Source organism: Festucalex cinctus, chromosome 1, assembly GCF_051991245.1.
Source record: "Festucalex cinctus isolate MCC-2025b chromosome 1, RoL_Fcin_1.0, whole genome shotgun sequence".
In the NCBI taxonomy this organism is placed as follows: Eukaryota; Metazoa; Chordata; class Actinopteri; order Syngnathiformes; family Syngnathidae; genus Festucalex; species Festucalex cinctus.
Genome location: NC_135411.1, coordinates 13,516,545 through 13,540,064, shown reverse-complemented (window position 1 = coordinate 13,540,064; position 23,520 = coordinate 13,516,545). Strand labels below are relative to the sequence as shown.

The 23,520-nt window shown below is 36.7% G+C and overlaps 1 protein-coding gene across 6 annotated transcripts in view; it reads right to left on the bottom strand.

Moving 5' to 3' along the window:
• Positions 1-23,520, bottom strand: part of LOC144016629 (3',5'-cyclic-AMP phosphodiesterase 4C-like) — a 68,891-nt gene that overhangs the window by 6,367 nt on the left and 39,004 nt on the right. For 4 of the 6 annotated variants that reach the window (XM_077517971.1, XM_077517978.1, XM_077517995.1 and 1 more), the window contains 14 exons: positions 14,850-15,044; positions 13,381-13,425; positions 12,254-12,290; positions 12,068-12,141; positions 11,944-11,996; positions 11,622-11,734; positions 4,690-4,783; positions 4,401-4,570; positions 4,217-4,315; positions 2,948-3,112; positions 2,778-2,877; positions 1,481-1,635; positions 1,274-1,396; positions 1,009-1,191 (listed from right to left, as the gene is read on the bottom strand). In XM_077517971.1, the coding sequence (XP_077374097.1) occupies positions 1,009-1,191; positions 1,274-1,396; positions 1,481-1,635; positions 2,778-2,877; positions 2,948-3,112; positions 4,217-4,315; positions 4,401-4,570; positions 4,690-4,783; positions 11,622-11,734; positions 11,944-11,996; positions 12,068-12,141; positions 12,254-12,290; positions 13,381-13,425; positions 14,850-15,044 (1,606 nt within the window). The remainder of the gene's footprint in view (positions 1-1,008; positions 1,192-1,273; positions 1,397-1,480; positions 1,636-2,777; positions 2,878-2,947; positions 3,113-4,216; positions 4,316-4,400; positions 4,571-4,689; positions 4,784-11,621; positions 11,735-11,943; positions 11,997-12,067; positions 12,142-12,253; positions 12,291-13,380; positions 13,426-14,849; positions 15,045-23,520) is intronic. The other 2 variants (XM_077517984.1, XM_077517987.1) reach the window with 1 other exon arrangement.

Genomic DNA, 23,520 nt, shown 5'->3' with positions numbered 1-23,520 from the left:
CTAGAACAGTGGTGTCCAAACTACGGCCCGGGGGCCATTTGCCGCCCGCCGTCCATTTTTTTGTGGCCCCCGACATATGCTAAAAATGGCATTTGACTCAGTTCAAATAAAATACAAACAAAAATGTTTGGAGATGGTCAAAGTAAGAAGGGAGGATGTCGAAAAACAGGTGCTATTAAAGTTTATTTTAGTTAACTAAAACTAACGAAAAAAACTAAAATTCAAAACAATTTCGTTAACGAAATAAAATAAAAACGAAGATGCTTTTAAAAAAAGAAAACTAACTGAAACTACATTTTATGTTTACAAAACTAACTAAAAATAAAACTATAATTATAGCAAAAATGTCCTTTGTTTTAGTCTTTGGTAATAAATTTAATGCATGAGCCTTTGGGGATGATTTTAAATGTGATTTTTAGTAGATTTATTTTGATATAAACCAGAATAATGACGTTGCGCCCATGGTGTTTTTTTTGTTTTTTTTTAATATTGCACACAATTAATACACAAAAAAATAAATAAAACTAATACTGAAACTAACTAAACTAAAACTAAGCATTTATTAAAGAACTAAAACTAATAAAAAAAAAACAACTAACAGACCCACCTTGAAAACTAATTCAAACTAACTAAATAAAAAAAAAAAAATAAACTCAAAACAAAATAAAAAATTTAAAATTTCCAAAACTATAATAACCCTACTGCCATATTACAAATAAATTGGTTTATATACTGTAGCATTTTTCTAAATATGCAAAAGCACAAGTAAATTATTTGGACAATTTTTAGAACTAAACACAATTTCTCTTCATAACATTATGTGGCCCTTGCGTCCTTCTGATTTTCTGTATGTGGCCCTCAAATGAAAAAGTTTGGACACCCCTGGACTAGAATGACAACACGCGTTTGTCTGCATTTCAGTTCAACTAAATTCTTTTGCCACCGGGATATTCTGAAGCGATCCATTGTTGTCATATGAGTGAGACTGACAACGAGGACACGCTGTACCTGCGTCTTCTCAATGGAGGCGTTGTGCTTATCACACATGGGGCTGATTTCCATGCCCTTGTCCCGCTCCCTGTCCCCTTGGGTGAAAAACTCCACCATGATCCGATCAGTCCACTGCCGGTACAACTCCAGTGGCTTGGTGGGGTTACTCAGGTCCGCACAGTGCACCATATTCTGAAGGACCTGCAGTGATACGGTTGCCATCGTTCACGTCTTGAATACAACCAAGGGTCGTTGTCAAAACATTTTGGAGAAAACCTCTCACCTGAATGCGGTCGGAGTAATTGTCCAGAAGCAGAACACCTAAACTGGTGACCTTCTTGGTCTCGACCATGGTTTTTAGGTCCGCCAGCAGGTTCATGTGTTTGGACATGTCAGTGGCGAGCACCTGTCGTCACAACAGTCACGCCAACTTTTGTCAGGAATTCTCATCTGAAGACAATTTCAATGTTACCGGCTGGAGCTAACTCACCATGTCAATGACTAATTTGCGTAGCGAGTGTCTCTGTTTCTTGCTGAGGTTTTGAAAGATGTCACAGTTGTCCTCTTGCAGAAGCTTGAAGCCCACAGCCAGGTGGTGGTTCTCCAACACGGACGCGTCATTGTACATCAGCGCAAGCTCGGAATCTGAACGGGGAAAGAGTTGGATGGATTTTAAGTAGGGATGTAACGATAACGACAATATCGTGATATTAAAACTGCCACAATATATCGTCGTCGTCATGTCACGATATTAAAAGCAACACATCTGGTAAAAAAGTCGGGTTGATGTCCATTTGTGCAATTCTAGCACCCTCTGGTGCATAGTTTTTTAGTGCAGTTTAATTTTCACAAGGCATGTTTTGGCCCTTCTTTCTTCTTTTCTTTCTTTCTTTCTAATCCACGCTATTGGTCAGATGAAGGGTGACGTGATATGCTTGTGAACCAAGTCAATATGTGTAGGAATTCAATATGTGCGTGCATTAGCAATTAAGTGCCTCAATAATTTTTTAATATATCGTATTTATAATATTTTAATATTTTTCATTGCTGTAATATACAAAAGCACAATATATTGTGTGTGTTTATTTATTTATTTATTTATAGTATGAGCTCCTTTTTTTATTGTGACCTTCTTTTTATATTGCCAACTTCCCCACAATATCGTGATAATTATCGTATCGTGACCTTCATATCGTGAAATAGGGATGTAATGATAAGGGAAATATCATGATATTTGTGATATTAAGACCACAATATCGTCGTCGTCATGTTCACAATATTTAAAAGGAACACATCTGTTAAAAAAAAGTCAGGTTGATTTCAATTTGTGCAGTTCTAGCACCCCCTAATGGCTAGTTTATTAGTGCAATTTAATTTTCATTAGGGATGTTTTGGCCTTCTATGTTTAAAATTATGCTAATTGTCAGATGAAGGGGAACCAAATTTGCAAGTGAAGCGATCAATGTGTGCTTGCATTAGCAAGTCAGTGCCTCAATATTGTTATTAGCGATTGTAGGTGGTTTATATGCATTGCTGTTATATACAAAAGCACAATATTGTGTTGTTGTTTTTTTAGTACGAGCTCTTTTGATTTTTTTCAATATTGTGATATTTTTAAAATATCGCCCCCCCCCCCCCCCCCCCCCCCACAATATCGTGATAATTATCGGATCGTGACCTTCATATCGTGACAATATCGTAACGTGATGTTTGGATATCGTTACATCCCTAATTTTAAGTGGTGTTCAGCACTCTAAATGATGAAGCTTTTTGGATGGCAAACTCACTGGTGTTGATGAGAAACTGATTGGAAACGCCAGGGTGATCCACGTCATGGATGGCGCTGGCAAAGAGCGCGGCGAGGATCTCAAGATCGGTGAACACCGCCTTCAATTGAAAAACATAAATACATTTAATTCTTCATGTCATTGTTTTTGTCAACGCTCATCGACTCTACCTCTAGTGCAGGTGTGGAAAGCAGCACGTGAGTGGACTGGACGACGTCGGCGGCGTGGATGTTGTTGTGATAGGCCACGTCCGCGTGGTAGTGGTCCTCCAAAGTCATCATGAAGGTGATGAACGTGTCGACCGGAATCTTGAAAGATTTGAGCAGGTCGCGCTCCTGAGACAGAAAGCGCAAAAAGGTGAATTTATTGATTAAAAACAGTTAAATGTGGAACATTGATTTCATATTGCATATTTTCGGGCAAAATATTCTGAAAAATAATCAAATTATGTTTGTTTTTTTCTCTCAATATTGCAAAGGCAATTTAATTATTTGTTTTTCCAAGTTCTCTCATTACATATATATTTTTTAACAAACTTAAAGAGATACTTCACTTAATTAGCCCATTATAGCAATAAAAAGTTAATATGATGTATATAATTAATTTGATACTTTCATTATTTTTCACGTACAATTAGTACTTTTAATTAAAAACACATTTTGCAACTTGTAAGCTATTTGTTATTTCATTTCTTTGCCTTGAAATCTCTTTAACAGTGATTCTATTTTTTTTCTTTTTTTATCTATTTTTTTTTTTTTTTTTTACAACCCTGCGGTACAACCAAGGTTTTGGTAAATGTCTAAATTATGTGAAATTTTCATTTCCCATTAACTCATTTGCTCCCAAAAACATATAAATGTGTTCTATTTTAAATGCATTGAGTGTCCCAAAGACGTATTTATACGTTTTTTTTTGTTTTTTTTTATGCTAAAGCATACAGAAGGCTTTGATGCAGCCCCTCAACTGCAGAGAATGGGTGAAAAAATGGTAGTAATTACAAAAACGGTCAGCAGGTGGTAGCAGAATATACACGATCACGGTCATGATGAAAACGAGCTGTTTCCCCACAATTCTAAGTAGATTTGTGAATAATGATGAAATGTAGCTATTTTCTAATGCTCATTGGTGCAAAACGGAAACAGATAGAAATATACTTTTTTTTCTAGATGAAAGAAGAGACTAATGTTTTTTGTTTCGATGTTTTTATAGCAATAGAACACAATATTCTGTGGGCCTTGCAAAATCAGTCCAAATCCAGTAAAAGAGCCATGAGCGAAGGGGGTTGCTTCTGTGAAAATGGCTGCGAGTCGATGAGTCAATAAACACTTTTACTTGCAGAAAAATTTATGCAAAATTGCAACCTTTATGATTTTCCCCTAATTTAATGCACTACAATGCCGATTTGAATTTATTTTAAGCTCCGCCCCTGAGGCGTTTACCTGGAAAACGGTGTACATGGTGACCGTGAGCGGCCGATTCCCAGAATGCTCGGCGATCTTAAAGATGTCAATTCCCCATCTATTGATTTCCTCCAATTCCTACACAAAAGCACAACACAACGCATTGTAAAACCAGTTTGTGGAAACGTAAGCATGACATCATCGCTCCGGCTGTCCTGGTGACCTTGGCGAGGAGACCTTCCTGGGTGGCGTTGACCCCAAAGCGAGGGATGGTGGAGGGTGCGAGGCTGGGGCTGTGAGTGGGCTTCTTCACGCCGCTGATCTGGGACATGGGTCGCTTCTTCTTCTCCTCCTTGGTGGGCGGAGCCATGATGTCCATGTCATGTTGCTTCTCTGTCAGGTGGACACAGACAAAATGTTCATTTTGCATTTTATTTTGCAACATTTTTGACTCTCATTATGAAAAAGGTATTCAAATGAGTAAATTACGATGCAAAGTTGAAGTCGATTACCGAGGAAGGTACTTGAGATGAACTCAGAGACCTGGTTCCCTGAGCGGCTGGTCTCAGACAGCTGGGTGAGTTCTCGGTTCAACATCCTCTTGAACTGAACACGACACAACAAATCAAAACCATCAGTTTGTTTCCAAACAGTATTTCACAACCTTTTTTTTTTTTTAATTTTTTAACCATAACTAAATCTCATAGCACAAAAAGTTCATGTGCTGAAATAATGAGCTCATCGCATCCTTGTTTTGTTAACGTTGTTGTATGAATGGCAACAGGTTATTAAACTCGAAAATGCAATTTCTGAGGAAATTGAGCGTGAAGGCTGAATGGAAAACTGTGGAATGTTTTGGAAATGATATTGAATGACATGAAATGCTGCACAATGACCTGGAAAAAGCTGAACAGTTGAAAGTTGGAACAGTTTGAATTGGTGAATGAATGTATAAATTGTAGGGGGGAAAAAAACAAAAACATAAAAGGGTAACTGTTAAGAATTATGGTATGTCACTTTGAAATAATGGAAATGTGTAATGTTGAATCTGCCATTGTGGAATAGTAGGGTACAAAATAGGGAATTGTGGGTAAGGTGTAAATATTTGGAATACAAAAAGTGGATGCAAGTATATATTCTGCCATCTAGTGGAAGAGCATAATTGTCATTATACTAGGGATGTAACGATAAGGGCAATATCGTGATATCGTGATATTAAAACTGCCTCAATATCATCATCGTCATGTTCACGACATTTAAAAACAACATATCTGTTAAACAGTCAAGTTGATTTCCATTTGTGCATTTCTAGCACCCTCTGGTGTTTATTTTATTTATTTTTTTTGTTCAATTAAATTTTCATTAGGGATGTTTTGGCCCTTCTATGTTTAAACTCTACACTCATTGTCAGAAGAAGTTGGTACCCGGATATTATGGCGGATATTACCTAGTTGGTAATGCAAGCACACATTGATCGCTTCACAAGCAAATTAGGTTCCCCTTCACCTGACAATTAGCATAGATTTTAAACATAGAAGGCCAAATCATCCCTAATAAAATTAAATTGCACTAATAAACTAGCCACTAGAGGGTGCTAGAACTGCACAAATGGAAATCAACCTGAGTTTTTTTCACAAATGTATTGCTTTTAAATATCGTGAACATGACGACGACGATATTGTGGCAGTTTTAATATCACGATATCACGATATTGCCCTTATTGTTACATCACTAATCTGTACTAATAAACAACAGTTTTCCAACACCGAAGAGCATTCAGCAGTTGGGAATCAATAATATAATTAAAAGTTGGGGAACACTCTTCCCACACAATGACAAAGACTTTTAATTCCATGTCATACCATGTTATGTGTAAAAATATGATGACTGATATGCATTTGTGCAAAAGCACAGGTTCGGTGCTTGGAAGTGAAGCGGTTTCAATGGGACTGGAAAATTAGACCATTCTTTTTGTATGTGTGGCGCTCATCATGGACGCAGCAGCTGCTTGTTTATGAGCTAGCTTGTAAGCAAACCTAGCTTGTAGCGGACGCGTGTGACATCATGCATGTTGCTGATCAACTGATGAAAGGAGACTGATTCTGTCCTCTTTCATCTGTAACTGCTCCAAACTTCAAAGGTATGTCGTATGAATGGAAAAATGTTGATTTGTTGTGATTGTATAGTATTGCTGTAAATGTTTTATGCTATGTTTGTTTTGTTGTGTTTCTGTGAAGCGCTTTTTTGCGCGGTTTTAAAACGCTATGTAAATAAAGATGACTTGTAAATCCCGTTTTCCCGTAAAATTTGACAAAATTAATGCACATTTTTGTATCTTCTTATTTCTAGTTCCTGATCGTAAAACGGCCACAAATGGGGAGTACTCGCCCACGCCAAATTCAATTCATGCAGGCTCAGATTTCCCACTAAGTAAGGCAAAATCATTATTATTTGATGTGACATTTTTAAAGGCATACTTCACTTATTTAGCCCATTATAGCAATAAAAAGTTAATATTTTGTCTGTAATTAATGTGATTCTTTCATTACTTTTCACGTTCAATTAAAAACACATTTTGCAACTTGCTGTCGACTGAAAATGACATCACAAGGGCTCAGGTAACCAATCACAGCTCAGCTTGTAAATGTCACATTATCAAACCTAGAAAACAGGTGAGCTGATTGGTTACCTGAGCCCTTGTGATGCCATTTTCAGTCGACAGCAAGTTGCAAAATGTGTTTTTAAAGGTACTAATTGAAAGTGAAAAATAATGAAAATATCAAATTTATTATAGGCAAAATACTAATGTTTGACTGCCAGAAATGGCTAAATAAGTAAAGTATCCCTTTAATGGTGGTGCACAGTTCAATTTTCATGAGCAAGTCCTTTTGCATTCAAACTGCTCATTTCTATAGTGGACAAAGAAATAAATAACCAAACTGTCAAACTCTGGTTGAGCTAAAACACAGCTTATAGATCCCCATATAAAATACAAGACTAATCTAAAAGAATGGAAGAATTGAATCCAAAGTATTCCTCACATTCCTCCACATCAATTATGCATTTATTGACCAAACCGGCAACATGTGCGCCTCAAATCGTATTCATCAGTCAAAGCCGTCTTACCTGAATGAACATCCACGACTCCGAGATGAAAGGATCCACTTCTGGCATTTCAGCGCAAAATCAAGCATGGGAGCCAGAATCCAAATCAAGTGTGAGACCTAGCCCAGCTTTGTGCTTATTTTCTGCTTGCTAAACCCTGGGAAAGCCTTGATCGATACAAGCGGCGCTCTAAGAAAGCGAGAGATGGAAGCGCATCTTCTCCCTCCCTCATTCACTCCGTTACTGCCTCCTCTGGTGTGTGTAAACAGCGGGGAGAAGGAGTTTACTCTAATCCACTCCCTCCCAAAAAAAAAGTCTAAGAATAGCAGCCAATCGGACGAGTGCTGCAGCAGAGGCCGGGAGAGCCGCGTGCGCTCTCATTGGTGGAAAGCCACACGGAGTGGGAGGGGCCGCTGGAGGTTGTGAGATGCACCATGTGCACCAAGTTTGAAGATGATATGAAGAAAATTGTTGAAAGAGAAGAGTATGGGGAAAGGAGGGGGGGCTTCATTCATGAAGCCAAAAATAAAAATAGTACATCACGTACCGCAATAATGTGAGGACACTGACCAGCATGAGCATCATCTACAGGAAAGGAGATATTCTATGCTGACAAAGTACAAAAATACACCCAAGGCACATATGTTATGAAGGATGTTGGATACCATTTTTTTTTTTTTTCAGACCAATACCAGTACAACATTCCACTGACACCAAGTCGGAAATTACTAATACTTTTGATAGATACAATTTCCCCCTCAAAAAGCAATGACGGACGATTTTAAAGAAAAAACTATATATCCCAATATTAGAGATGTACAATACCACTTTGATGGATAATGATTTCTACTTCAATCTATCGATGTGCAAAGAATCATCACGATCTACTTTGCAAGACACAATGACAAATGGTCCACAAAAAAAAAAAAAAAAAAAAAAAAAGCGTGTGGACCACAACTGCTATTCTATTGAGTTAGATATCATTTTATAGCTACTATAGTATAAAATAAATAAAATTGATTTGGGCACATTTATATTGATTCTGAATCGTAGTAAACGAGAATCTTGATTCTGATATGAATCCATTTCTGGCACACCTCTAACTGGTGCGGATACCTTGAAAAAAGTATCGATACTGATACCTGGTATCAGTACTCGCCCATCGCTACCCAATGTAGTATTGTTCCTCAAATGACAAGAAATTAATGTCAATTTTCAATTCTTCCAATTTCTAGTTCCTGATCCTAAAACCTCCACATAAGCCACCTTCACAAAGTACTAATACCTTCAAATAAGGCTGCGTACCGGCCCGATATATATGATACCTGGTATCGATACTCGCCGATCGGTCTGTGTTAAGTAAAAAAAAAATCTACCGGCACACCACCAAACAAAAGTGTCACAAAATGCATGAGTGGGAAAAATGCAATTCTCATTCATCTGAAGTCCCCACAAAACACTTTTCTGTGGAGGACCAAAACCGCTAAAATGAAAAATAAATACATGACTAAACAAATAAATAAATATAAATAAATAAATAAATAAATGAATGACTAAAAGTAAAAATACAAACGCATAGAAGAAATATAATCCAAAAATTCTAAATATATATATATATATATATATATATATATATATATATATATATATATATATATATATATATATATATATAAAATACAAGAATAAAAGAATAAAACATGAGATTAAAAAAATGAAAGTAAATATAAAAATATATGTCAAAAGGAGTAGTGTTTTTATTTATTGATTGATATTATTTCTATTTGTTTATTTATATGTATTTATTTTTTAAAATCTTGTTTTTATTTTTTTATTAATTTTTACTATATATATATATATATATATATATATATATATAGTTGTTGAAGTTTAAAAGTTTAAAAAAATAGCATATATATATATATATAGTAAAAATTAATAAAAAAAATAAAAACAAGATTTAAAAAAATAAATAAATGTAGTATTATATATTAGTATTATATATTAGTTTTTTTTATTTATTTATTTTGGAATTATATTATTTACAACAGTTTTTATTTTCACTTTTATGTATTTATTTATGTATATATTTATTTATTTATTTAGTCATTTATTTCTTTTTAATTTTGGCAGTTTTGGTCCTCCATCCTTTTCAGGGTTACTTGCAATCAAACCACATGTCCATTTTCAGAAAGTGTTTGATCAAGTTGTCAGTGATGCGGAAACAATGGTGAGCACTTCTTAATTGTCAGCGTCGCTAATTCTCCCCAATTGGTCTGCAATATGTATACGGGTAGACAATATGCAATGTATGAATCTGCCTAGCAAGTGAGTGCATGATAGTAGGCAGAGCACGTGTACGGAGTGTGGGCGGTCTAATCGTGGAATCACGCGAATGTTGAGCGGACGGAGAGGCGGGGGAAGGAGAAGAGAGGGATGCAAGCGGGTTGGGGGAAAGGATGGATGGATGGAGGGGATGCCGTTTCATCCTCATTCACATTTTTATGCACGAGTGGGGGGGATGTTTCTTGTCTCCATTTGCATGCACAACTCCCCTCCCACGCTCATTCATGGAGGAAACCTCTTCTCAATGGTGGAGAGATTCTTTTTCCATGGGACACTGATGGATGCTCTTGTGGCTTTGTTTAGGCAACAGTGAGCATCACTTGCTGGACTTTTGGAAACACTTTGGATCATTACAAATAGCTATATACAAAGTTTAACAACAAACAACAAGGGCTGGATATCAATTCTAATTTCCTGAATCAACTCGATTTTGAGTCACAAGAGTTCCGTTCGTTTCGATTCTGCCGATTTGATTCGATTCATTTCACTTCAATCTGATATTGATTGATTATGGAACGTCAATTCTTCTTAAATATCAAGGACGTGCAAAACACTCCACAAACATTAAATTCCAAATGAAATATTGCCGAGGCATTAAAGATTTAGTTTATTCACAAAAGTAACACGTGTTATAATCACTCACGTGTTACACAAACATTGAAATCACCAAGGATGAGAGGAAAATATTTTCATAATTCTAATTCAATAATCGTAACAATAAATTAAAAAGATTCTGATTTGTCTTAAAGCGAAAAAATAAGTCAGGTATTTGTTTTATTTGTTCATTTTTCCTTTTGGACAATCAGTGTGACAAATTTCAGCATGCAGTTTAACAGCGTGTAGAGTACCCGAAAAGAAAAAGGGCTGACGGGATGAACCCGAAGCTTATTAATTATAAATTCATTCTAAAAAAAAAAAAAAGAAATGAATGAATTAATTAATTCTAAATTGTAATTATTAAATCTAAGAAAAGACTTCTAAATTCATGTGAACAGTAAATTTCAAGAAAGGAACTTGACAGCACGCACGGATTATTTTATTTATTTATTTATTTTATTTTATTATTTTTTATATTTATTTTTTTTCACTCACTCACCCACACATGTAAGCTTCTGTGAGTAAGTGACTGAGTGAAAAAAAATAAAAAATTCATGCGTGCTGTCAAGTTGCCGCGGGAGTGACGTCATGCAGCCGACAAATTCGCCCGGCCCCGTCTGCCGACAGTGAGTGACACGCCCCCCACCCCCCGCTTTACGATTGGCTGGTGGGGTAAACAACTGTCTGTCCACAGAAACGTCCCGCTGCTGACAAAACAAACACAAAATGGCAAAATACCTTCTGGGTGGTGTGGGTCGTTCATGTTTTGAACTGTTATTAACAAAGATTGATGATATTATTTACTCATCAATGGGGATGTAACGATATCCAAACATCACAATACGATATTATCACGATATGAAGGTCACGATATGATAATTCTCACGATATTGTGGGGGCGTTGGCGATATTTAAAAAGATCACAATATTGTAAAAAAAGAGACCTCATACTAAAAAAAAAGGAAAAAAAAAGCACAATATTGTGCAGCAATGCATATAAACCACCTACAATTGCTAATAACAATATTGAGACACTTACTTGCTAATGCAAGCACACATTGATCTCTTCAAAAGCAAATTAGGTTCCCCTTCATCTGACAATTAGCATAGATTTGAAACATAGAAGGCCAAAACATCCCTAATGGAAATTAAATTGCACTAATAAACTAGCCACTAGAAGGTACTAGAACTGCACAAATGGAAATCAACCTGACTTTTTAAACAGATGTGTTCATTTTAAATATTGTGAACATGACGACGACGATATTGTGGCAGTTTTAATATCACGATATCACGATATTGCCCATATCGTGACACCCCTACTCATCAATGGGGAAAAAAAAAACTTTGAATATGGTTGAACGGTTCCTGAATTGATTTGAGCTTGTCGAGTTACCTTGTTGGAGGCCATTTCGCTGACAGAGTGTCGTGTTTTCAGGGTCTCCAGTTGTTCCAGACACCAGTCCAGCTCGTCCAGAGTCTCGATGGAGAGCTGCTGGTGAGGCTCCTCTGTTTCAGTACAACATAGGGAGGTTATTATGGGATAGACTCAACTTTCCATTGCATTTTTTTTGGTGATAAATTTATCTGTAAGACAATTATTCTTGAGGGTAATGTTGAGTTTGAAATCATATTACCTAGTTAGCTATTTGTTTATGTGAGTACTGATTTTCCAATCCTTGTAACGTGATACTGGTCAATCAAATGCAAGCACTGACCTGCCAAACTGGTATTGCACATGGATGGCGGGTTGCTGCCAGAAGATCGAGTCCTGCAGAACACAGATCATCCATTTACTTGATGATAATATGATTTTGTTGTCGCTTGCCAGTTTGCACTTACTTGCTGGCTGGCCGATCTTGCTGGCCAGTTATGACAGCAAAGTTACTCCGGACTGTCCTGAGGCTGGCGAGGACCTGCCAAAAGAGTGACAATAGTGTTGATCCAACTACGATGACGTCGTTTCACGCCTGTCACTCCATCTGACTCAGCAGAGAATTTTTCAGGACAGTAATCTTGAGGACTCACCTGCGCAAATGGTGTGACAATCATGTCTTCCGTGTGTCTGCAAGAGCGGACAGAACAAAAAGGAGATGAATGAATAGCGCAGTATACGCTCACATTATGTATAAAAGTCAAATAAGTTTGGAAACACTGTTCAGTATAATGCAGTGTAGACATATGCCACAGCAAAGCAGTATCGCAATTATAAAAACATTCTTAAATTACCCTTTTTGCTTTGATTTAATCTAAAACTGCATTTTACTGTTTGCCTTCATCAAAATGGTACAATAAACTCTTGTACAAGTAATTGAAAACATTAAAGAGGAAGTCTATCAAAAAAAAAAAAAAAAAAAAATCCAGCAGTTTTTAATCAATATCAGAAGACGGCCATTTTGCCACTTTCTGTCGAGTGAAAATGACATCACAGTTGCTCAGGGCTCAGGCAACAACCAATCACAGCTCAGCTTCAGAACACAGGTGCGCAGTGATTGGTCATTGCCTGAGCCCCGAGCAACTGTGATGTCATCTTCAGTCGACAGCAAGTGGCAAAATGGCCGCCCCGTGAGATGGATAATGACAGCTGGATTTTGCTGCATAACTCATATCGCACAAATGTAATATTAATCAGAATGTCATGTTTAGACTAGTGAGGTCACAAATACAGTAATATATTATTATCAAGAAATTTTTAAGTTTGTGTAAAATACAGGGTGTCTAAAAAAAATCGACTCACTCTGACTGGCCATTACTTTTATATTTTGATTTGATGTATTTGTAGAGGTTTATTGAAATATGTTAGATATATGTAATGAATTAAAAAGAAAAACAAAGTGAGTAATGGACAGAGTACATTTTTTGTGACACCCTGTAGTACATGCACTGCTGATGTTTGGTGAGGGGAAAAAAAAGTGGATAAAACAGGAGGCTGTAATACGAGTAAGACAAACAAAATGTGTCTCTTAAACAATAAAAAAAATGCCATGCACACACATAAATAAAAAATAACAGTGTTTGGGGGATCAAAGGTGAATTAAGTTGTATTCAGTCACTTTTGGCAGGAGGGAAGTGGGAGTGGGTCGGCCATGAAGCTGTCTAACAGGGAGGCGGGGCTTAAGGGAGGGAAATCAGTGATTTCATCACGTTGCTCTCACCGAGATGACAACCAGTTGACTTCCCAGTGCTTCAAGCTTTCTTCCCTTTAAAAACAGACAGCCGTCAGCTGGTGAGAGGGGGGGGGGGGGGGGGGGGGGAGTGGCTGTCATCGTTTCAACCGTTTCAATTTTAGCTGTCCCTTTAGTTTCTGCTTGTGATTGTGAAATGGATATACAGCTCGTTCGTTTGGATATTTTGGTGGAATGAATGCAGCCGTTTTAGCTGTGCAATCCAAAGAATTAGGAAATAAATGTAATCTAATAAATCCTAATGTAAAGAGCAGCAAATGTTTAGGACATCTGTACAGATATACAGTGGCACCTTGATTTACAAGTTGAACGTGCTCCATGACTCCAATTAATGTTCCTAATCCAAATGAATTGGAATACCATTAATCTGTTCTAGCACACACAAAAAAACAAAAAAAACAACAACAAAAAAGCACTTTTATATGATGAAAAATAGCACTGTATTAGTGTCAATTTTGACAAGAAATTTTAATTTTAGTTAGTCTTTTGACTAAAATTAATAAATTTAATTAATTAATTAATTAATTAATAATTACATGAATTAATTAATTTAATTAATAAATGAATTTAAATTTAAAATTCATCTGATTGCATTTATTTTTAATGCAATTTTAGTCGAAAAAGGGCAATTTTAGTTGATGAAATAAAGAGCAATTTTGGTCAACTAAATTGACAATTTAGTCGACGTTTTCCTTCAACATACATACATTCAACTTTGCTACAGAAAATCAAATACTGTACTTTAACACGTAAGGCACATTTAACAACGGTGTCTTTCTTAAACTTTATTTCAATGAAAGATGTTGAACTGACAATAATATGCTGCCTTAAATTTAGCTAAATTAAATTTTTTTAAAAAGCGCATAATTGCCTGAGATGAATTTTACAGCTGCACAATGAATGTAAACATGTTTGAACACGAAATAAAGCGCATTGAACAGTTTCTGAGTGGTTCTTTTCTACCACCCGTGTTTCATTCCTTCCTCTGATTGGATTTTATGAATTTTTGTCACTGTTTCGGTGACGAAAAATAGGACAATTTTTCGTCGACAAAATTATTACTGCATTGTATTTTATGAAAACATTAACATAATACGAGATAAACTGGTTTCATGGAGTAAAACTACTTAGTAGTGTTTTAGATGCAACTTTAGTAAAGATTTTAGCAAGAAGCATAAAGTAGATGCAACATGATTTATTATTTTTCATTAAATCGAGATTCCACTGTACCTTAATTGCTCAATTTTTTTCTTCCCACTTCACTCAAAACCTGTTTGCACGTTGGGACACTTATAATGTAGTAGAATTCCAATTTAGAATGTATACACCACAGAACATGTACTGACCCAGGCAATAGAAAAATCTGGAAAAAAGTTGTCATACTCGGACTTAATTAACATGAAGAGCTTCCCAATCAGATGTGCAACAAATGAACTTACAGGTCACTCGCAGCGGAGGCATTTTTCAAAGGACCTTTAGGTGACAGGTCAAAGTCCGAGTCGGAGCGGTAGAGGAACGATTCCCGCCGCTGGCTGTGAGGAAAGTTGGCCTGCAAGACCAGACCACCAGAGCTCGGGCTGGCCTGAGCGTCCAGGGGGCTGCGCCCCACCGACAATCCATTCTCCACATCAAAGCTGCGGAAAGACCGAAGACAACGTTATTTTTTTACGTGTTGCAAGTTGAAAATATTACAGCGCCATCAGAGTGCTGCACGTGTTTTTTCTTCAATTTGTGATAAGAATCATCTAAAATGGTTACAAGAAAAAAAAAAAAAAACAGTACGGCGACCTAATTTTCATCTTGGGCCACAAAAGTGAACAGTAAACACAATAGTCTCAAATTAAAATATAGCAAGCTTTCATCACACTCATATAACAACTTTTATGTGTAAAACAGGAAAATGCAGAAGGAAGCAAAAGCATTCTCAGCGCCACAATAAAAGGCCCAAATTACACATTTTGAGAGGGCGTGACAGTGTGACACGTGGGAAAGTGTCGTTGACGCCCTCAAGTACACAAAAATTGGCAGCCTGTTAAGTGTGGCGTAACAATGAGGCAAACAATCAAATGAGCCAGAATATTCAGTATGTCTGTCCGTCCGTCCATAACTAACCACGAAGTAGTAAAGTCTTGTCCTGGCCCGATTTTTTAAACACATTGAAAACACTTGAGCACAAAAAAAAAATGTGAAGAATGTGTACGAGTCTTCATGTGAGTGTCTGGGTGTGAGCTGTGGCTGACAGCAGATTCTGCTTGAGTGTGTTCATTTGACTCTTATCCCATTGTTACAGTGAGCATGCTGTAAAACCCTATAAAGATTATTGCTTTTAAAAATGCGGTATCGTGGGGGTAAATAGCGGTGGGTAAATATCGTGGTGAATAGCATTTTAGCGGCGGTACGCTGTCAATTAACTAATTTACTCCCCAAAACGTATAAATGCGTTCTATTTTAAATATTACCATGCTCACAAAGATGTAATTATACGTTTTGGCTTTGATGCAACCTCTGAACTGAAGAGAATGCTTGAAGCAATGGTAGTTATTACAAAAAAACGGCCAGCAGATGGCAGCAGAGTATAAGAGACCAAAAAGCTCTTTTCCTCACAATTTTAAACAGATGTGTGAATAATGATGAAACTTAGCCATATTCTAATGTTAATTGATGCAAAATGGAAACAGCTAGAAATACACTTTTTTTTTCCTGATGAAAGAAGAGACTTTAATCTTTCTTTTGGTAGGTTCCATGTTTTTAAAACAATAGGACACAAAATCCAGTAAAACCTAGAAAATGTCCTGGGAGTGAATGAGTTAACTGTAAACATCACACGAGATACAATATTTTCATAAAGAGCACTCAACAATGTTGAGAACTTGAGATTGTGAAACAATGTCATAAAGTGGAGGCATATAAAAATAGAATATCTTTAGGTCTGTGTGCACAAACTGAGTTCATATGAGAGTGAGAGGCTAAAAATAGGCAGGAGGTGTTCAGGCGAGGGGGACTTCCTCCTGATCCATCACGAACCGAGCAAAGACACGACGAAACCCTTGTTCACAGGCTGGGCACGTTCCTTGCAGTGATCCACATTTTTGTGTGTGTGTTTTAACCAACAGCCACCCTGCTGACATGCCAACCCAGAGACACTTTGTCAGCATGAAGGACAACAATAATCTTTGTCACTAGGATTAAATAAATATTGTATGATGTTTTTATTCTGTACTGTATGTTATTGCTCCATGTGGGATGTTCCTTTTTGGCTTAGAATTCCGTAACATCTATGCTAATTCGTGTTAGCATCTTAGCATTAAGCTAGCAGACTTTCATTTGATAAAATTATATGGTTTGGTTGAACATTTTGGTGGTTAAATAATATACATTGCTAAGTTGTCTTTTGTTGTATGCTATGTATGTGTTAATTGATTCATATGTGTTTAGGTTTAGAATTAACACAACATCTATGCTAATTCCTTTTAGTCGGTCATTAGAATTATGGCATTACGTTAGTGGACCTTCATTACATAAAATGTTATGGTTTGGTTAAGCATCTTGGTGTTTAAATAACACTTTGTTGTGTTTTGTTGTATACTTTGTATGTGTTGTGCTCCATGTGGGTTCGGAGCAGTTGATTTTAGTTTAGAATTAACACAACATCTATGCTAATTCCTTTTAGCCCATCTGGTTAGCATTCTAGCATTAAGCTAGCGGACATCGTTTAAATACAATTATGTGGTTTGGGTGAACACCTTGGTGTTTATACAATGCCTAATTGACTATTGTAGGGGTGCACCGATCTGGCTGGCCGATTTATCGGCCCCAATTTCCTTAATTTTGGGAGATCCATGATCGGCCGATCCCTTAAAAATAAATCGATCCACCAATCTCATCTCCCTCCTCAGAGGTCTGAAAAAGTCAGCCACTGTCTTCTTCTGCTGAAATGACTAATAAGGATTTTCATTTTTATTTAAGAGAACAAATTAATGTGCAGTTAAAACAACCCATTTGTATTATTTCACCGATATTGTTCAATGTTTTCCAATAAAATAAGATTGGAACACTGGAGGTATATGCTGCTTGTTATGAAAAAAAAATCGGCATTGGCAGAAATCGGGATCGGCAGGTCAGACTTTTTAAAAGATCGGTTATCAGTGATCGGCCGGAAAATTGTGATCGGTGCATCTCTATTATTGTGGTATGCTCTATTTGTATGTGTTGTTACTCCATGACGGCCAAGTGGCGTGTTTTTGTTTTTGGTTTGGAGTTACCATATAGCATCTATGCTAATTCCTGTTAGCCCGTCTATAGTGTTTAACATATTAGCATTAAGCTAGTGGAGTTTCTTTCGTTAGATAAAATTATATAGTGAAGATTTTGGTGTGTAAATGTGTAACTCTTTGTTGTCTTTTGTTGTATGCAATTTATAATTGTTGTTTCTCTATGTGGGTTACATAGCAGTTGTTTTTACATTTAAAATTAATGCTACATTTATGATATTCCTGTTAGCTCATCTATAGTGTTTAGCATCGTATTTTAGCATTAAGCTAGTGCACATTTGTTAGATAAAATTACCGATATCTGGTGTGGGTGAACACTTTGGTGTTTAATTATTTAATATTTAGTTGACTTTTGTTGCATGCCGTTTGTATGTATTGTTGCTACATTGGGTTAAGTACCTGTTGTTTTTAGGTTTAGAATTAACGTTAACATCTACAGTATGGCACTGTGCATTACATGTTAGCTAGCAGACTTTCATTAGATGAAGTCAGATGGATTGATTGAACTTGGCTATACATATATGTTTATTTCTTGTGTGTGTGTGTGTGTGTGTTTTTTTAATTAAACGTTAATTACCACACAACATTTATGAACCAATGCATGTTAACTAACTACAACCACAATTGTGTGTTGTGGTACTTTAAGTAGAAACCTAGTATCCAGAAAGACACAATGATTTCTACCATTGCATTTTAATGAAGAGGTGTAGCAACTGCAGTATGATGGGGGAAAAGAAAAAAAAAAAAAATCTTCTCTCTCCCTACCTCCTCTGGCTCGGCTACCCAATCAGAGTGCTGCATGAGGAGAAGACGCTGGTGTGTTACCGACTATTACATAACAGCAGCCCTCGCCGCTCCATTCATGTGACAGCTTCAGATACACTGACTGCACTGGTGGAGGAGTCAGAGGGAGGACAGTGGGGGATGGCGGTGGAACGCAGAGGAGGGAGCAAGACAAAAGTAAAGTCGATTTCGGTTTTCAAGGTGCATTCGTACCGAAATGTCAAAAAGTTTGTGAAGGACTGATCACGTTGACAGCTGTACGCAACTTAAAGGTATACAAGTGAAATATGAATAAAGCAGTTTGTTTCTTTGGATTCATGTTCTGTATACAATACAGTGCTGTCTCTTAATTAATAGCATGTGGAGTGGCACCTTGACTTACGATTTTTGAAAAATAATGTCATCATTTTTATTTTTTGTGACTTAATATGCAATTATTTTTTCTATTCTTCTTCTAATGTATTTTTTTTTTTTAACAGAGAAGCAATAAATTGATTCCTATTACAAGGTTATCAGATTATAGTTTGGCGTAAACATAAGGCAGTAAGTCATAAATCAGATTACGACAGCAGTGCAAACAAATGTATGCTTCATGAAAGAAATTATGCTCAGTAAACATGTGGACTGCAGTTCTTCAGCAGTAAAATTATCTCGACGCCTTATAAACGAAGTTAACGATCGACAGAAAAGAATCAAGATTAACCCAACAGTTGAGTTTAGCTTTGTCAAATAATTAAACTAATGTCACGGTACCACTGCATTATGATCTATAAGCATCATCTCCATCTTTCCTATTTTCCCTCCATCTGTCGCCTTCTGTCCTTACAACTGATGCGACACCCCTCGCTGTTCCTGCGTGCTCTGACCATAAACTTGTTTCTATTTTGGTTCCCGCATCACGCTTTCTGTCTCCAAGCAGCTAAATTTAGCCTCCCCTCGCATGGGGGAATAGACCGAGAATGGAATCGTTGGCGCTAAAAATAGAATAACAGGTAGAGTACACGGAGCCCCCCCCTCCCCCTCCTCTATCTGCTCTGCTCTCCCGCTGCACCACAGAGTGGTCCCCCCATTCATGCATATTTATGGTGGGGTTTCTATTTGAAGCCGACGCGGAGCTAAAATTAGCCCGCCGATCAAAACATCGCCCACGACTTTCCCGCACTGGCGCTTCACTTCCAATTTCTTGCTCGTGCTCATTTGCTTTGAGTTCAACACAGGCGAGTCGGCAAAGGCTTGGCAGAACACTGTCAGTGATGTATGCTCTGTTTCTACGTGGTCAGTAAGACAGTGGTAAAAGCGGCAGTTGTTTGAAGGTACACAATTAAATAATGCTAATTTCCGTTAGCCTGTCTATAGTGTTTCAAAACTACATGTTGGAATTAAGCAATAGATGAAATTAAATTACATACATCTTTTGGTTAAACATTTTGGTGTTTAAATATACAATTATGTCTGTTTTACAGTAAACTTCAACTGGGAGAGATAAATAAAGAGCTTGAAGCAAGCATGCTTTGCTAACGGTGCTAACCCTAACCTAACCCTGAACACCTCTCGCCCAAAGCCCAGCATTTTTATTATTATTATTATTAGGGATGGGCGAGTACCGATACCAGGTATCGGTATCGGGCCGATACCAGCCTTTTTTCAAGTACTCGAGTACTCGTGACGCAGACGCGTACAAGCGACCGATGGCAGACGGGGAAGACGTTAAGTGAGTCCTCCTTGCCTGTAAGTGGCGCTAGCTTGCAGCAGTTTTTCACCAAAACATCACCGGTTTGGAAATACTTCAAAATTGTGAATCTTAAACTACAAGAACATTTTTGTGTTTTATTTTGAGCGTATTGAAGAGTGACTGTGCTGTTTTTTTTGTCAAAATTAAAGGAAATATATTTGTTTAAAAATATCTTTTAGTGATTTGTTTTATTTGTCAAAATGTACTACTCGTATCGGCAGTTGGTATCGGTATCGGTGAGTACTGATGGTCTAAGTATCGGTATCGGTCTGAAAAAATGTGGTATCGAACATCCCTAATTATTATTATTTATTTATTTTTTACATGTCCATCATGCTGAAACACAACAAATATATTAAAGAGAGACTTTACTTGAGCCATTTTTAATATTTTGCCTATAATAAATTTGATATTTTCATATTTTTTTCATGTACAATTAGTACCTTTAAAAACACATTTTGCAACTTTGCTGTCGACTGAAAATGACATCACAAGGGCTCAGGTAACCAATCACAGCTCAGCTTGTGAATGTCACATGACCAAAGTTAGAAAACAGGTGAGCTGTGATTGGTTACCTAAGCCCTTGTGATTTCATTTTCAGTCGACAGCAAGTTGCAAAATTTGTTTTTAAAGGTACTCATTGTACGTGAAAAATAATTAAAGTATCAAACGAATTATAGACTTTTTATTGCTATAATGGGCTAAATAAGTGAAGTATCCCTTTAAATGGGCGATTTGGTGTGTTAAAAAGGTCAAAACGTCAGCGCCCAGCCGTATGTTTTCTGAACAAACAGTTCCCATAGAAACAATGTGTCCCAAATATGACTCCATTGTTTTGGCGTCTTACAAATGCCCACCGGTCACACCCGCCCACCTCTTCTCTCCTTTTCCCTCACACTCTCAACCAACAATGCTAAAAATACAAACAACTAAGTGTAATTTTTTCAAAAAATAACCCAGATGGGTGGGGAGTTGTTGGATATTTTCTGGTAAGTGATGTTCTATGTATAGTAGCTGCAGTCTTGAGACTTGTCAATGAGGACAGGGTCCCTCTAGTGGGCATATGCCAGAAGGCAAAATTATTCATCCAGTTCCTATAATAGTTAGAAATTGTTAGTATTAATATCATCCTAGACAGCTGGATAAGCAAATTAAGCGCACCTCGCAAGGTGTGCATTTGTGTCCCGTGACTTTAATCAATTTTCCCCACCAATGACATGTCCGTGGCTTAAAAAAAAAAAAAAAAACACACAACACCGATCAATCTCCTGTCGCAACATGTCTTTAACAAAAAAACAAAACAAAAGAAAATATTGTAACCAGAGAAGTGTATTACCTAAGAGGCAGTCCGGTAGAAATTGTGATTGATGGCACGCTGTCAGTGGCCTGATATCGGACACCCTGCCTGCGTCACCGCCTGTTACGCCAACGCCAGTCCCATCTTGGGGGCGGGGGGGTTAAAGTTAAAGTACAGGAGCGACCTGGTGAGCGCAGGCGAGGCGATAGGCTGACCATTCTTCTCTTCACTGTGTGAAAGAACTTGACCCGTCCATCAAATAGCTTGACTTAAATGAATATAAATTGAAATATATATATATTGTTTTTTTTTATGTCAAGTTCTGATTTATGTAGCGCAGTAGATGAGTGGTTAGCACTTTTTCATTTAAGGGCCACATACAGAAAATCAGAAGGACGCAAGGGCCACATAATGTTATGAAGAGAAATTGTGTTTAGTTCTAAAAATTGTACAAATAATTTATTTGTGCTTTTGCATATTTAGAAAAATGCTACAGTATATAAACCAATTTATTTGTAATATGGCAGTAGGGATATTATTATAGTTTTGGAATTTTTCATTTTAGTTTTTATTTTGTTTTGAGTTTTGTTTTTTAAAATTTAGTTAGTTTGAATTAGTTTTCAAGGTGGGTCTGTTAGTTTTTTTTTTTTTAATTAGTTTTAGTTCTTTAATAAATGCTTAGTTTTAGTTTAGTTAGTTTCAGTATTTGTTCTATTTTTTTTTTATGTGAATTACTTGTGTGCAATATTTTAAAAAAACAACGTGGGCGCAACGTCATTATTCCGGTTTATATCAAAATAAATCTACTAAGAATCACATTTAGTTTTGTAAACATAAAATGTAGTTTCAGTTAGTTTTCTTTATTTTTAAAAGCATCTTTGTTTTTATTTTATTTCGTTAACGAAATTGTTGTTTTGAATTTTTGTTTTTTTCGTTAGTTTTAGTTAACTAAAATAAACTTTAATAGCACCTGTGTTTTTCGATACCCTCCCTTCTTACTTTGACCATCTCCAAACATTTTTGTTTTTATTTTATTTGAACTGAGTCAAATGCCATTTTTAGTATATGTCGCGGGCCAGTGAAAAATGGACGGCGGACCACAAATGGCCCCCGGGCCGTAGTTTGGACACCTCTGTTCTCAGGTTCAGGGTTTGAATCTTGGTTGCGGCCTTCCTGCATACCATTTTGTATGTTCTCACTGTGCTTCTCGGCTACTCCAGCTGCATTGATTTAAGCTTTTTTTTTCCCTCCAGTGTTTATAATTGAACTGTATTGTTACAATTCACTTACATAATTAAGTATTTTTAATTGTTTCATTCACATGAGAAAAAAAAAAGAAAAATATAACATTTTACAGATAAACTTAACATTTTGAAATAAAATAATTCGTCAACTTTTTGTTTTCATGGAAACATGTCTGCTTTTTCTTTTCTGTAATAATATAAATGCAACGAAAATCAATTATAAACAACAATATTATTATGAGCATAATTATTATTTTATCATAACACATGATTTATATACAGGTGTATTTATTTTTGTCCTTACTTCATCTATGATGGCGTGACACTTGTGCCCGTTTCAAAAAAAAAAAAAAAAAAAAAAAACAACTGTTCTTGACTTTTCACCCCTCACTCTAAATTGTCCAGGTGTGAATTTGAGATACAACTGCCAGGCGACCAATCCAGGGTGTACCCCATCACTCACTCAATGTCAGCTCACCTGTGACCAGGGCTGGACTGGCCATCTGGCATAGAGGGCAGATGCCGAAAGGGGCCGGCAATGTATGGGGCCGCTGCTATTTAATTCATATTTTCCTCCGTTTTACCCCAAGAGACAGGCCCACAATTTAGGATTTTTTTTTTATCTCTCCAGGATAAAGAGTGGCTTGACAGATACATAGGGAGGCTAAGAAAACTATAAATAATATAGAATATGAAATAAAATGCAGGAGTGGTTTAAATGGACTGATGGGGCTACATCACCCTCTAGCCCAAGTGTAGTAGAGTTCATGTTTTTCCTTCTAG